Source organism: Phaethon lepturus, unplaced genomic scaffold (assembly GCF_000687285.1).
Source record: "Phaethon lepturus isolate BGI_N335 unplaced genomic scaffold, ASM68728v1 scaffold55616, whole genome shotgun sequence".
In the NCBI taxonomy this organism is placed as follows: domain Eukaryota; kingdom Metazoa; phylum Chordata; class Aves; order Phaethontiformes; family Phaethontidae; genus Phaethon; species Phaethon lepturus.
This window is the reverse complement of record NW_010545248.1, coordinates 16,839-32,385: the sequence shown is the minus strand read 5'-3', so window position 1 is coordinate 32,385 and position 15,547 is coordinate 16,839. Positions and strand designations below refer to the sequence as shown.

General features: G+C 42.1%; 1 protein-coding gene across 1 annotated transcript in view; it reads right to left on the bottom strand.

The window, feature by feature from the left end:
* The window catches only part of PIK3AP1 (phosphoinositide-3-kinase adaptor protein 1), a 25,778-nt gene extending 11,497 nt beyond the window's left edge, over positions 1-14,281 (bottom strand). The window contains exons 1-7 of the mRNA XM_010288880.1: positions 14,215-14,281; positions 10,870-11,018; positions 9,881-10,025; positions 8,195-8,337; positions 6,945-7,077; positions 6,173-6,369; positions 3,733-3,922 (exon numbers count right to left, since the gene is read on the bottom strand). Of these exons, the coding sequence (XP_010287182.1) occupies positions 3,733-3,922; positions 6,173-6,369; positions 6,945-7,077; positions 8,195-8,337; positions 9,881-10,025; positions 10,870-11,018; positions 14,215-14,233 (976 nt within the window). The 5' untranslated portion in view covers positions 14,234-14,281. The remainder of the gene's footprint in view (positions 1-3,732; positions 3,923-6,172; positions 6,370-6,944; positions 7,078-8,194; positions 8,338-9,880; positions 10,026-10,869; positions 11,019-14,214) is intronic.
* Positions 14,282-15,547: the final 1,266 nt, after the last annotated feature.

The following is a 15,547-nucleotide window of genomic DNA, read 5'->3' as shown; positions in this document are numbered from 1 at the left end:
TTTCCCCAAGTAAAAGAGCATAATAACACACACACAAACGAGGCAGTTTAATCTTCACACAAATCAAACAGGTTTTCAGCACTTTCAAGAGTCCTTGCTCTCACACCCCTCCTGCACACAACTCCAGCCTACTCAAAATACTCTGCTTTGCAAAAATCAGCAGGAGGTGCTGGTGAAAGGAAAGCAGAAAAGGCAAAGCACTTTATCTGACACTGTAGTTCATAGCACCAGACTGATACGATGGACATAACTCTCCCTTTTTGCTATTTAGCTGCTCTTTGTTACAGCATGTGAGTGGCTCAGCTAAGTGACATTTACCTGCAACCTGCACCAACCTGGAACATATTCTGGAAAATTATATTTGACTTTACAGGTATTTGAAAAGTATAGTAAGCAGGAAGTGCTCCTCTGAAGTGGGAACAATTAGATTAATGATAAGAAATTAAATAAGGTGATTCAATATCATTAATAAAGAACAACAAACAAGGTAACAGCAGGAGCTATTAAGTTCCCACTGATTTGATTAAGAGTACTTTATGATCTACACTGCTCAGGGCATTAAGACCTACCTGGGAAAAAATGCTCCCCTACAGCAGAAGGGAAGGCAGTGTTCTATAGATGAACAAAACCTTTTCCATTTTTTTTAATTTCATCATTCACCTCAAAACTTAAAGGGACAGCTAGCAACTCAACACAGGTGTGCCCAACTCTCATGCAGCAGCAGTTTAAACTAAATTGAGCCCTTGCAGAGCTGTTGCACTGTCTCTGTAAATGTTTCCCCAGGACCAAACGCAGAGAGAAAAAACAACACATAAAAATGCACTGAAAAATCAGAAGTGGGATGAAGAATACACGAACTACCAGAACACTCTGGTATTCAAGTATTTGCTACTACTTTTAACTCATTACAATGGCTCCAGTCCCACGCTACCTTATTCTCAAACCAGTTCCTGCCAGACAAATTGACCCTGTGGTATCTAACCTTCCTTTGATCAGTCTCTGAAACACTGTGGTGAAAGCACATCTTGATCACAATAAATGGGCATGCTTCTACAGTATGGCTACACTTAAAATAGTCCAGGTATTGTCCTCTATACCACAGCCATAACTACTCACATAATGGCTACTCTGACCTGGAGAAAGTACCTCAGCAAGAGTTGTTTATGATTTCCTAGGGAGTTCTTCACCCTCACAAATCTTTAAGTCAGTACAAAGGGTTGAAGCCTTTATTTGTGATGGCAGTTCTAAACCAGACAGCACTCCCACTAATTTCGGTGAGGGTTTGCCTGTGTGCTGGTATTCTAAATAATATTAAGACACCTTCACTTTGAGAGAAGCAGTCTAAGTGTTGAGCATTGTGCCAATTTAACCTTATCTGTTACAATACAGCTGTTACAATGCAGGTAGATTTTAAGCACTGTTCAGACAAGCTGTAAATATTCTTCAGGCAAAGACTAACAGACTACATAAGAAAAACAGATATTTTTCAGGAAAAGACTCCTGAGTGGAAGGTAACAGAGCTTTGTGTTCAGGTGCAGTACACGAGAACTCCGTAAGAATCAGGAAACTCACTCACGTTCCTTGCTGAGGTATTACAGATAAGCCATATACAGTATCTCACCAATGATGAAAACATTTTAAAATGCAGACTCATTCAGCTCTGATTTTCAGTAAAGAAATATTAAGTATCTACTTTAGGGACAGCTTTGGTTTTTACCTTTCTAGTCCTACTAGCCCTGCAGAGCCTGCAGCACATTTGCACACCAGGAGGACTTTCTGGTGCTGGTCCCAGAGACCTCTGCCACCATACTGATGTAGCTGTGCTTGCAGAGGCTTCCCCTAAAGGACGTATGCCTGCTGGGCCTTTGCTACCGAGGAGGCTTAAGGAAAGCAGTCTGACTTAGGTTTCGAATGCACAACCTTTCCCATCCCACGGCAACCTTTTCTAGCTCTCCATCTCCATGTCTGGTAGCCAAGCAGGCTCCGTTTCATGTATTCATCCAAAACATCAGCCAAACTCCCTCTTGAGATCTGTCAGAGTTAGCGAGGGCAGGAAAAGCTGTGTACTTGAACTGTTTAATGTGGCTTGTTTGACAGAAACTGGCAAGGGAACACACACACAGGCAACTGAGACAGCAGACAGGGAGGTGGTGAACTTCAGCAGGGAAGAAGAAAAAAGCGCCTTAAAACAATAAGTTCTTCCACCAACAGTCTGTAGGGCTGGCAAATGGTTTTCTTGACAGGAAGCAAATCTGATCTAAATCAGAACTGATAGGAGAATATTTTCAGAGAGGCTTTTCAGAGTCCAGTTCAAAAGTGGTAAATTACAGGGACCTTGATTTGTATCTACAAAAGAAAGGAATATCCCCTGCATAGTTTCTGGGAGATCTGGACATTTCAGGGGTGAAAGAAGACAAGTTGGGCTTAGTCATTTTAAGCATGTTTTTTCCCCCTCCACAAACTTAGTCAATCAACCCCATTCAGAAGTGCACTGATTGCAGGCAGAGCTTCCAAATATCTAGAAACTCTCACCCCCATTACTGCAAACAACAGCAGTTTTGTTCCTCAGGAGTCCAACCGGCCTTACTGCTTATCTCCACCTGAAGGCAGAACAATTCTGCTTTTGGTAGCAAAACTATCCCTGCAGTGGCCAAACAAAACTTCTGAAGAGTTTATGATTTCAGGCAGAGAATCGACAGAGTCTTCTGCACTCCATAATCAGCAAAAATGTGTTTTATAACATTGTTTAATCTAAAAGAGGAGAAAACCAGCTCAGGACAAATATAGTCTATAAGGAAAAGTGTTTCAGTAAGAAAGCTTTTCCCCTGAGGCAGCACACTTAAAACTGCAGAAACACTAGAAGTACTTAATGCAAGTACTTAAACTATAATAAGCTAGATTCTCTGCTCATCTTGTGAATAATAAAATGTATCAGTGGGATGAAGCCAGACCAAATAGGCAAATAAGTAAGAACAGCAAGTTTACAATTGCTTAACATAGGTACTTGACTTGATATTTGCAATCAGCCTCACTGAATATTAATGGAATGGTGAAAAAGTTAAAGATCTGCATATTTATCAGAATTAGCTCTATATTTTTAGCAATAAACCAAGGGGATTAGAATAATAATTTTTCAATTATAATCTTTTCAGTACACATACTTCTAGATGTTTGCTTTCTTTTGTTCTCAAGCTGTTGAGGTAGAAGCTTAGTTTTTCAGTTTCCCAGTTATCAGTGAAATCACATCTTGCACAGTGTAAGCCATAGACACTTTCTACTAGTGTCTGCAAGTCAGAGTCCCTACCTCCCTGGATCTCAGAAGGGAGAAGCAGGACATGGTAGAAAATCTGGTCTCTTCCAAATGCTAATTCACTTGCTCAGGGTTCAGGGAGTCCCTCAAAGCACTGAGGAAAGAGCTCTTGATCTTCTACATTGGCAATCAAAGGAAGGTTTAGAGCAATTTTATCAGCCAGCCAACATCAGAACTGGAGCATGGTTTCCATGTGGTGACAGCAGAAAAGCTATAACCAGTCCTTACTCTCAAACTCAACTGAGGTGCTACTATGCATAAGAGAGGCAGACCAGCTTAGGCCTCTTGGATGGGGGCTCTGAGCAACCTGACCTAGCTGAAGATGTCTCTGCTCATTGCAGGGGCATTGGACTAGATGATCTTTAGAGGTCCCTTCCAACCCAAATTATCCTACAATTCTGTGATTCCATGAATATACATACAAACGTCTTCTGGGGCACCAGGGACAAATCCAGCCATGGATTCGTAAAGCTCTTCATCTGAGCCAGGATTCAAGGAACATTTCATTAACAGATCAGTGGACAGATGAGCCATGGACTCATAAACAGACTCATCCTCCTCGCCTTGCATCAGCTCTTCCTTAATGTGACTCTTCAGCATATCTGCAGTTTCCTGGAGAGGAAGGAGGGCAAGAAAAAAATAATGTTCAAGTCTCATTTAAATAAGGAATCTGGAGAATCAAAGCAAGCAAAAGATATCTCACTTTCCCATCACTGATGGAAAAAAACTTCTAAAAGCAGCCCGTTCCCAAAGACTAAGCCTTCTCAAAGGAACTAAATCCCCACTACAGCTGTCTGGGCCCAGCCTTCAAGATCTGTGTTGTAATAACAGTCAATGAAGGTGAAACAAGCTGGTGCTGACACATTCTGAATAGCCATTAACAGGCTCTCACTCCCCTCAATTTCATGTCCTACCCAATGTCTGCAAACTCCTAGAACATAAGCAAAGCTCATTCTAAAAATACAAATGCTTCTCAAAGGCTATTTTGGGGTAAGCATAGCTGGCCATAAGCTTGCCACATGTAGAGCACTTACAAGAAATCAAAGTTTTAGCTTTGGTGTAGATTCAGTTTCAGTTTCTTGGCATTAGCAGTGGCACATAGCACCCAGAGTGGGAGTACACAGACCCTTTTCTGTGATATTAACAGGAAACCTCACAGCAGGCAGCTGTTCATGTAATACAGGCAACTTTCAATTCACAGGACAGCAGAACCCGTTCTCACATATTTGCAAAATGAAGGGGGAGGGCAGTGCAGATCTTCACCAAACCAAGTAAGGGAGCAAAATATAAAGCTTCATCCCAGCCTCCTCCCCAAGTTCCAACTATGTCACAAGCACAGCCATCTTAACCAGTTGCAATACTACAAGATATTCTTTCATCCACAACCACCACCTCATGGGCCTTCAATCCACAGGGCATGTGTGTCAAAAATGCTTACACGTGCTTCCCTCCACAGTCAAATGGGTCAGGCAGGTAGCTCATGTAATGCTTTAGGGAGGTGCAGAGGAACTTTTGCCAGACAGAAAATTAGGTGAGTAAAGGGGTTTACTGGGATTTTCAGATATCCATCCTAGTAGTGCTTCTAGTCACTACCTTGCAGTGGACACACTGGTGCAGATTATTTGTGTGCTCTGGTACCAAGCTGCACAGATAGCTTGATGGTCAATAAGCAGAACCTACTCTTAACACAGCTCTGTCACTGTGCTGGTGGAGAGGGGGACATGGGAGGAGCACAATACTGCAACAAGAGGTTGGAAGGACTTCCTAAGCATCTCTCTACCCCAGTGCAAAGATTTTAATCACACAATTTACATTTTCTTCAGCTCTCCTGATCTTAGAACAGGTAATGACCTTTATTTAGCTCTCACGTATAACCCTAAATTCATGCTTATGTCAAGAAGCAAGCCCCAAGTCTAAAAACCACTCATGCCTCCTAAATAGGACTTAAACACTACTGTAATTGGCTGGCAGAACCACACTAAGGCTGGCAGATCTATCACCCACCATTCAGACAACTGTTAGGGACAATTATACACAACTTTTCAACTGAAAGCAAAGGCAAATAAAACCTGCTCAATAATTCATGTGATCTGAGTCAAGTAGCTGCTTGTTATTTTGAAGCATACAGGCTGGAAACAACTCGAATGGAAAAGAGGATAAATCCCATGCACACTGAAGGACCCCACAGAAACAATTGCCTGATGTAGCTGGAGTCAGATCCATGTCATAATCTGGAAAAGTCAGACTGCTGTTTTCTGGGCATGGGGTTGCTCAAAGAGAACTAAATTGTGAATTGGGCTCCCAGAGAGAACAGGTAGGGAACAGACAGCTATCCTAGAGCAGGAAGACATGGATTTCAAGTGGAGCAGGCAGACTACACAAATCACCTGTGAATGAGCTAATAATCAATCCAGGCTGTATGACTGACTATGATTAATCAGAGAGCACCTCAGATAGTACCTTCCCAAATATTCTGTTTCCATATTACTCCCTAAAGTAAGTGGGATGAAGGGGCTGTAGTTTTCCCAAGATCAGGGGTTAGAAGAATACACCAGGCACCAACCATATGCCAACAGAAATTTCATTAGATGGATGGATGACAAGGAAACCCAGCATGGCAGTCTGCTTCCATCATATTTGCTCTGTGCAAAAGCCCCAAGAACTTCCCCAGCTTCAGAGATGCACCCAAGCCTCCAGCCTGGAAGCTTTCAGTGTGGCTGGATGTCAGTCTTCTATACCATACCACACACTGCACCCTTTATTACCCCATCACTCCTCCTCCCACAACACTAAGTGCCAAGCTTGGTGCCACTGTCCACACCTGCTGTGGAACAATGCAGAAGGACTGCTGCTTCCTCTTACCACATATTCATCAATGAATTGGCGGAGGTCCTTAAAGCCATGCTTTTCTGCTATGGTGTTTGGATAGTGGCCGTATTTGTTGGCCACGCTGTAGGCCTGCAGTGCTCCAGGGCATGTAAGCAGCAAGGCAGTGAGGTTCTTCAGCCCGTATCTTGCAGAAAAGTGAAGCAGTGTTGGCAATTCCTCATCCCTCTGATCTGTGAGAACAGGAGCTTGTTAGAATTTAAGGTTCTCTCTAGCAGCAGCAAAGACAGTAGGTGAGAAACAAAATTCCTAGCAAACACACAGACCAAAGCAGGAGTGAAAGCCCTGAAAAGTATATAGTTTCAAAATGGAGCTAACTATGCACAAATTAACTGAGGTATCTAGCGCATCTCCATGCTTAAGTCCTATGACCTTTAGTTGTCCTTAGAGTAGAGTCATGGGGTTGGGGAAAAAGGACTGGGCTGGGGAGAAATGCCACATGGGACTGCGAGAAGAACTGGGAGTAAACATGTGAGATGTTTTGGAGAGCATGATCTTTTCACTTTGGTTGTGTTTGAAGTGGTCTACATAGCTGCGTGTGTCACGGCGCAAGGAAGTAAGACTGATGCATGTAAGAAAAAAGGGTCACCTGACCCAATGGCAATCCCCTTTCTATTTAGTTTCCTGGCTGAGATCCAAAACTTTTGAGACAGCCTGTGCAGGTACCACACACTGTAGTTTTAAGGCACTCCAAGGTAAAACAACTGATACAGATGAAGTTAAAAAAAAAAAAAATCTTTCCACTTACTTGTTGTCATATCTTCTTCTTCCAGCTGGTTGATTCCAAACAGGTGTAAGCCACTGGCAGGAATATTCTTCTTGAGTGACTCAGTCAACAGTTTGTCCAGCGCTTCTATGCTGTATGGCACGATTTTAAAGGCCTAGAGATAAATGGAAAGTGATTTTGTTTGAGGGAGTCTGGAGATTCAGTTAAGGTGAGATTTATAAGGTGTTTCTTTATTTAGCACATATCAGAAAACAGTAGGTAGCAATGTTCAGGTCAAGTAAAGAACATGAATAGCTTCCTGGTCCAGAAACAGTATCCTTAATCTGAGCAGATGAGAACCGTACACCCCACAACAAGATAATACAATGAGAAAGTCACTCATGCAGCTGGAAGCACAGAAAACTGTTATTAGCTACTTCCCTGGCAGGAACAATCTTACTTCTAAAACTGTTCCAATGAAGTGTCACTCCTGCTCTAAGGATGAATTAGTCCATTCTGAATTGCTCTGGTGTGCACTCTATGCCTGGCTTTTGGACTGGTTCTTCAGTAAAGTCTGGGAAGCATGCCTATTGCCCAAGCAGAGGCATAGCCCAGTACCAACTGCTCCACAACTTGAACTAAAAAGAAAGGGAAAGACAGTTTCCCCTGCCCCAGGTATGCTGGTGACTAACAACACTACTCAGTAGGCTTCTGCTACATGGCTGGCAGGCAGCAAAGACAATACATGTGGAGACTTGCTTGTGCAAGCTTTACCTCTCTAATAGGATTCAGGTACCCCAACTGTGCAAAACATGACATGAGAACTGAGGATTGGCTTTAAAGAAATAAGTGCTAAGAATAAACAAATAATTTTATGTTACTCTACTTCATTCAGCTGTATGAATCTTTGCTACCTTTTCACATCTTTTCCAAGACCATTAGGTACAAATTTCTAAACAACTTATGTCTTTATGGTACTTTCTGTTATATCAAGTTCTGTCATCCCAATCTTTTCAAGCCATCAAGGTCTAAATGTGAGTGTTGATTGACCGCCTTTTTTTTTTGTTAGTTGGATAGCCTGAGTCACCTTAGCCAAGTATTTGCTCCAGACACAGAAAAAGCACCCATGCTTTCACTAAAACGGGATATTAAGGTTATGTGAAAATCCCTAAATAACCTTGCACTTCTTCGTTTCAGAAGAGCTACTTCATGGCAAGGACTTTTTCTTATGTGTCCTTGTCTAGCCTCTGAAAGGGCTGGTTTCCAAAGCAGCTGTTTGCTAGAGTCATTACCTGGCACATGAACTGTACTGGGTTGGCTGCATTAGCCAACAGACTGCCAATTTCCTCCATGTCAGTATGATAGGTGATGCTTGTTTCTCCCACCATCAAGTCCCCTGAATATACCTGCAGAGGCACTGTTCCAGAGGTTAAATCTTTGAAAAGAAAGAGAAGAAATCACTGTTAAGAACAGACAATGAGAATGAGTCTGCATCAAAAACCCTGAGGATAGGAGGAGTTTGGAGATACTGCCAGCTGGATACCAAAACAGTTTCTGTTGTATTGAATTCATGAAGAGTCATGAAAAAAAGAAGATGATGTTGGTCTGAACACTAGGTAGGAAAGTACGTTGGAATTACCTATATCATACCTATGTCAATGCACATCACCTGTGGCCTGCTAGGTCCTCTGCTAACAGTAGTCTGGACCACTAATGTTAACAGTATACCACTTCAAACTAGAAAGCCTCACATCTCTCCACCCCGGCTTTCTCTGGAGCAGCCTCTAAACCATGCCATAAAATACGACAGCTGGGGAAGACGGGAAGAGAAACCAAAAAGTCAACTAGTCACTGCAACCCCTGTCAGCCTCACTAGTGTCTGAATGAAATCAGCTTAAAAGAATTCCACCTTTGCAACTTTACCCATGCACAGGCTTTATCTCCTACCTGCACCTTGGGAACTTTGTCTAGTGTGCTTTCATAGGTCTGAACTTTCTCTTTGAAACACAAATATTTTTAATCCCACTAAAAATAATATTTCCCTCTATATATGCTTGGCTGTTAACAACTCAGGAAATGATGAAATAGTCTCATGCGCGAAAGGAATTAAAAATATATTTCTCCTACCGTTAGAAACCACAGAGCTTACATAGTTGTACACTCTATCAATGTTAAGATCATGTTCATAATTCAAAGTGCAAGTGAGTTTCCAGGTCCATGTTTAAATTGTAAGTCTTGATTTAAGACAGATTGAGTTAACATTTTTATGTGGGTGAGGTCACCTTCTTTAAATCAATCCACCTCACTGACTTTACAGGAGTTGCTATAATGAATATTAGTCTCTTCTCAGAGCTGGCACAATGACTCTTCAAGAAGACAGACCAAAGTAGATAAATAAAATCATGCTGGGAAACTACTACCAATCTGTCAGGCTCCAAAATCTTGCCCCTAAAGTTCAGTGAACCTAAAGTTTAGACAACCTACAGTTTTGTAAATGTAAATATCTAGAGTGACAGAACACATCTAAATTAAAAGGCAAGCCAGGAGAAATAGTTTCAGCTCTGATCACAGAGAGATCATCACACATTAAGCATATACTGTTATAGTTACACAGTTATTTACTGGCACTTACCTTCTCTTGGTGCCCTGCCAATGCTAATGTGGTGGTGCTTATAACACACAGTTAAGTTCAGAGTGCTTTAAAAGCTGCAATCTGCTCTCAGAACTCCCAGTAAAGTGTTTCAACACCGCAACCCTGCTGCTGCTGAGGGAAAAACAGTGCCCCCAAGCAGCAGCCTATCTCAGTTCTTCATCATGGAAGTATCACATATAAGAATGCAAGTTCAGGATTTCCTGGCCTCAAGTTTTCCTGCGTTGCAACCTTTACCTTTATCCTCTGGCACTTTTCAGGACAGGCAGGCTGAGAAAGAAAGGAAGCAATGGAGGGAGGAGCGGGGGGAAATCTCAACCCAGCTTACTTGGAGCCTCCACAGATATTGTGTATTCATTCTCCATCTCAGCCAGCACACGCACAGACGATGCATTCTCTGGAGAGAATTCAACTTCAGTTTTCACTTTGCCATCTAGTTTACATTTCATAATAATATAAACCATTGTCTGCACCTAAAAGAAAAGGCATTACAACATGCATGTTCACAACATAACAACATTTACTTTAAGTCCCTTTTCTAGGAATTTGGTTGCCATTGCAGCTAACACATAAATTATCATCTGTCATTTTCACGGTCCTCAATGGTTTTCAAGAGCATCTTCCAGGCATGGAGTAGCTGTGCAGGTGGCTTCTGTTACAGCTTGCACCAGCATAGATACATATATTAAACTGATAAAACTCCAGATTTATCAGTTAGATTTATAAACTGATTAAAGCTAGATTTATAAAATTATTTCGTTTCAACGCTATCAGTCTCTTCCCTCAAGCAGCTCAGCTCCCTTATAAACAGAAACAAAGGAATAAACTTAAACTTTTTCCATCTGAGGGGATGCTATACTAAGAAATGCTGGTTTTCAGACAGGAAGCCATGATCCAAGCTCTTTAGAGTCACTTGCAGGACATGCACCAAAATTGTCATATTAGACTGCAACCAGGCTGTGGAGTTAATTGGTTCATTACAATCACCTTACTCCGCTTGCCACCCTGAAGATGGGAAGTCAAGAGTGTGAACCTGTCTCTCAGCACACAAGACAAGCAGCTATGTTAATAAGACTCTCAATAAGTGACACTGTAGCTTAGACAACACGGAGCACTGCCTGTTACTAAGGTATTTCCGGGCCTAGAGAACTAAGTTTATGAAACAGGGACACTGAAGACAGGGAGCTGAGAGGTAAGGTGACAGAAGAAGAATTAGAGACTTATTCCCAGGCCTGTAAAGCTGTCCATTACAGAGCAGCATAATGGGTTGCACCAGTCCACAATAAGAACGTAGCCCAAGGAATGGACATACAGTACCCCACACCGTATGCGGTCAGGCTGCACCACTGGATGGTCCCCAGTGCTTTTGGATGATCCATGTTCTTCACTCATGGCAAGACTGTGCGAGTAAAATGGGTTCTTCTCGTCTTCTGTTTCTGTATCAGTCACAGAGTCACAGCCTGAGTCTAAAATAAAGCATACAGAGTCCTGTTACATCCCTCTCCTTTGCTGAAAATGCAGCTCATACACATCCACCCTGAGAAACAGCCAGCGAGTTGGTGGGGTGGAACTTTCTATTCTTCTCAAAGTAATGCTCAGTAAAGGGGATCTAGTTGCAGAAAGGGAAACTACAGAGCTTCCTCTTTTTTTCTCTTAAGAGGGTTGCCAGGAAACATTCACAAACACACAAAAGTGCTGGAGTTGCACTGAACATGCTTACAAAAACCAACAATGCCGCTCTTTGCTGAGATGGATAGTCCTTTCTCATGTTAGATAGGAAAGGTAGTATGTCAATGCCTAATACAAGAATGATTGGCAACTGGACTCATCTGACTCCAGCTGCGCTCTGAGAACATTGCAAGATGGGCAGCAGCCTTTAGTCTTCCTCTCCTAAAATAAGAAAACCGACTTGTCTTTCATTTCAGTAGTATCTTTAGCTTTCTAGGATCCTGTTTATGTTGCTCACCCCAAGTTCATTATTGTGTCAACAAAATACAACATGAAGCAGCAATCTGAGGGGATCCTGTTCCTCAAGCAAGAACTATAAGCTCCTGTATCTATACAAGAGTGAAACTGAAAAGTACCAGAGCTTTTGCATTGAAGAATAACAGTACTCCATCCAAACAGACCCAAGAGTAGAAGTAAACACATGTAACCCTACAATCTGTGTGTACAAAACAATGTTTTCATTCCTGTTTCCCAGTAACAGCATGGATATTGATGGAAGAGCAAACAAATCAAACTGACATCACTGGCTGCAAAAAAACCTAGCAAGAATTAAAACACATTCCAGGCCTCCTGCCCCTGCCAGGAAGTATTTTTCCCAACTAGAGAAAGGACACAACAGATGATTTTGTATCTACTTAGTAGAGAGTGCTTTCTTACCTAGTTTCTACCTCTTGATTCACATGATTCACACCTTTTTTCCCTTGTCTCCCAAAATATGGGGTGAAAGTAATTGACTTCCCCTTGTCAGAAGACTAGCATGAATTCTTAAAACTATCTCCAATGGCCAAAAATTTCCAAACCTTGGAAAACTGTGGAGCAGTCAAAGATTTAAGACAACATTTTAGAAGTTATTTGTTTTTTACTACTTACTGTAAATCACATCTGTAAAGAGCAGTATAAATTATTTACTAGATAAAATCTCAGATTTAAAGTGGCAGAGTTTTTATATTAGTAAGAAATGTTCTATTTAAAATGCTCAGTCTGATGAGAAAGACCTAAACAACCAACCACACTGTCTAACCTGTGGCATCCATACAGTGAAGCTGCCAACAGTCCAGGTTTTACTCAGAATCCCCCAATCGCTGGGTACATCAAGTTTCCACAAATCAAGAGGGCCAAAGTTATTAAAGCAGGCTTCTATTAGAAGTTCATGTCCTGCTAGTTTGAAACAGTGAAGCTAGAAGTCAGTCAAGAATTTAAATCTAGACTTCTTCATTATTATTATTATTACCAAAGACTTAAACTTAGGATATTTGAAATTCTTTGTCATGCATTTTTTAAGATATTTTCTACACATTTAAAAGGGATTTTATGAATTAAATGAATGCAACTTTGCTTTCAGGAGACAGGCTTTAAGCCACAAAATTTTAGCGAATCATTCAGCTGAAATTCTTGTCACAAATAGTGATGCACATACGCTCAACTTTAAGTATGTGAATCACTCCACATGGCAAGTAAGCCTATTCATATGAGTACAAGTAGATTGCTGCTTTAATGTTTGCTGTAGAAAGAGTAGAGACAAAAATCTGCAGCTCTGTAAAGTTCAAATAAGGCATCAACACCAACATCGGCATTTCTTCAACAAACCTAGAACAGCACATATAATTCAGCAAATAGATTTTAATACTGCACCGACACATATCTGCAGTTTTGACTAAGAAACTGCTTTGGCACAAGGGTATGTACTGAAGGTGGTCTTTTGTATTTTCAGACATTGGCACTAAGTATTACAGAAAATGGACTGAAGTTTTAAATACCTTAACTCAATATTTTAATTGATACTGTCCAAAGTCACCAGCTGCAAGAGCCAGACCCCAGTTTTGGGAACCCTTCTCTTAGGGAAAGGTGGACTACTCCCACCTAGGAGTGCTAGGCTGCCCAGTTGCACAGGAGAAAATAAAGCACTGGTCCCACATCCTTCTCTTACATGATAGCTACCACGTCAGGCATTTGGCATACACAGAGCAAGAGACCATGTCTTTTGGGGAGGGAGAGAGGAGGCAACTGTTACTAGAATAGTGTCTCCGTAATCTCTGTTGGTTATTTCCAGTATGACTAAACCAGAAAGACTAAGCTCACTGCATGTAAGAGAATGCCAATGATGATCGAATTACAGCAAAGCATTAATGTTCCTGCAACATAAGCACAAGCTGACACTTGTCAGCATGCTGACACTAAGGGCACCATCCCCACCCCAATATGGAACCACTAGTGTAGTAATTTGTACCTCACCCAACATATGGTCCTTTTCAGAGGAAAATGAAACCTAAAGGTTTGGACCTCAGATACAACATCTACAGTAAGCAAGGATAAAAGGGGAACAAGGAGAGAACAAGCCCCCCAGTCTCTCAGCTTTACTTATCTTACTTGATATTAGAAACAACTTCACAGATAAAGGTTAACCTGAGCTTTTAAGAAGTTACGGCATTGCCTGATCCTGTCTTGCACTTCCGCATTCTCGTAACAGAGTTGACTGCCCGGAGGTCATATGTAAGAACAGAGCTGTTAGGTAATGTGGGAAGAAGTAAGCAATGTTCATCAGTAATTGTATCAACAGCTGACGGAACAGGCACTCAGAGTTTCGGGTATGAATTATTCATCTGTTCCTTTCATTCAGAAAATTCTGAAACTGCAAATTACCAGCTTCCCACATGCAGTGAAATGATGCTATGGTCATTTTGCAAGTTTCAGTCACATGCCACTGACTTGTGAACATGCGAGCATTGGAAGAGGAAACCATCCCATTAGATTTGATAATATCCATGCTCTAAAGGGACATGTTGTTAGATCAGGCTTCCCACTCACTAAGATACTGGAGTAATGACAACCCATTGGCACATACAGATTCAGCAATTATATCATTGTAATGATACCCAGGCTAGAGAGGCCATCACTGAGGAGATCAACAGACTCATTAGAAAGTTAAGTGAATACCTGAATTGAGTTTCTCCATGGGCAGCTCCTGTAGGTCAACAGCTTGTGTTATAAACGGCTCTGCCTTGACTGGAGGACCTTTCTGTTCCCCTTTAAACAAAGGCTACCTCAGACCATGCTTGACAATCTGTGAAATACTTGTGAGAATAGCAGCAAGGGGAAGAGATGCGGTCCAAGAAACCCAACCACATTTCCCCTTGAAGAACATGCCCCCGTCCAGGAAGCGTCAGTAGCTGAGCTACAGAGAGCAGCCCCATGCTGGCCCCTTCTCGCCTGCCCTGCCAGGCTCCCCACACAGGTGCCCTGCAGAAACTCACCCCTGGGAAAAGTCTAGGGAAAACACAGGCATGGCCACGTGCTTCATGAGCCACTTAGCAGTTTGAGAAACTAATATGAAGCAGCCAGTTATTTTGACCTGTTGCTGTACAGCGCACGCAGCTCGCTGTCATCCATTTCCTCCTAGCTAAGCTGGTGGGCTATCGGCATGGAGCCGACAGCTGTGGTTTCTCAGAAGTCAGCCCTTACACCACAGGACACGTGAATGCTCAGAAGGAGTCAGCAGCCTGTCTAGACCACTCTGTCATCCAGATATTAATGCAAATGACAGGACTGGGCAACAGCTTGTCCATATAGGTTCTGCATGTGTGGACTACCTCCTCACTGGCATCTGTGAACACTTCCCACTCCATTGACCAGCTCACCAGCTGAGACAACTCGCTTTCAAGAGGCCTCAGACTTTCACCTCAGTACACCCAGAGCAAGAGGGAAGGCCCTCAAAGAAAGCTCCTGCTATCCCCCGAAGCTTGCAACTGGCCAGCCTCCTTTTGCAAGGACAAACAAGGACATAAAGTCTCCCAGAACAACTCCAGTAGCATTTGCAAGAAGCAGGCAGAGTACTGACAAAGTAGTTGGGGAAAGCAGAGAAAGTTACCTTTCCTCATGCTAACCTCAGAGGCCCTGCTTTGCCAAGGAGATATAAGCTCAGCAGTGAAACATCTTGTGTTAACACCTCAAAACTGGGTTATACTATAGCAATACTCCCCCTTTAAACAGTGTGGAGAGAAGCATGCAGATAAGCAGCAGCTGAGAAGAAAAAACACAGGAAAGTGTAAGGCTTTGTAAAACTGTCACACAGAACAAATAAAGTATGGGACACCTCCCCCTTCTCTCCAAAACCTCTTACCCCAAAGCAGCTCATCTACAAATATAGCACCTAAAAACAGGTTTTCAGTTCTACAAAGAAAGTGGTCACATTTCATCAGTCCTGTAAAGTTGGAAGTTACAATAAACTAGTTCTCATCTTCCATCAAGGAAATAAGCTGTATCTTACAAG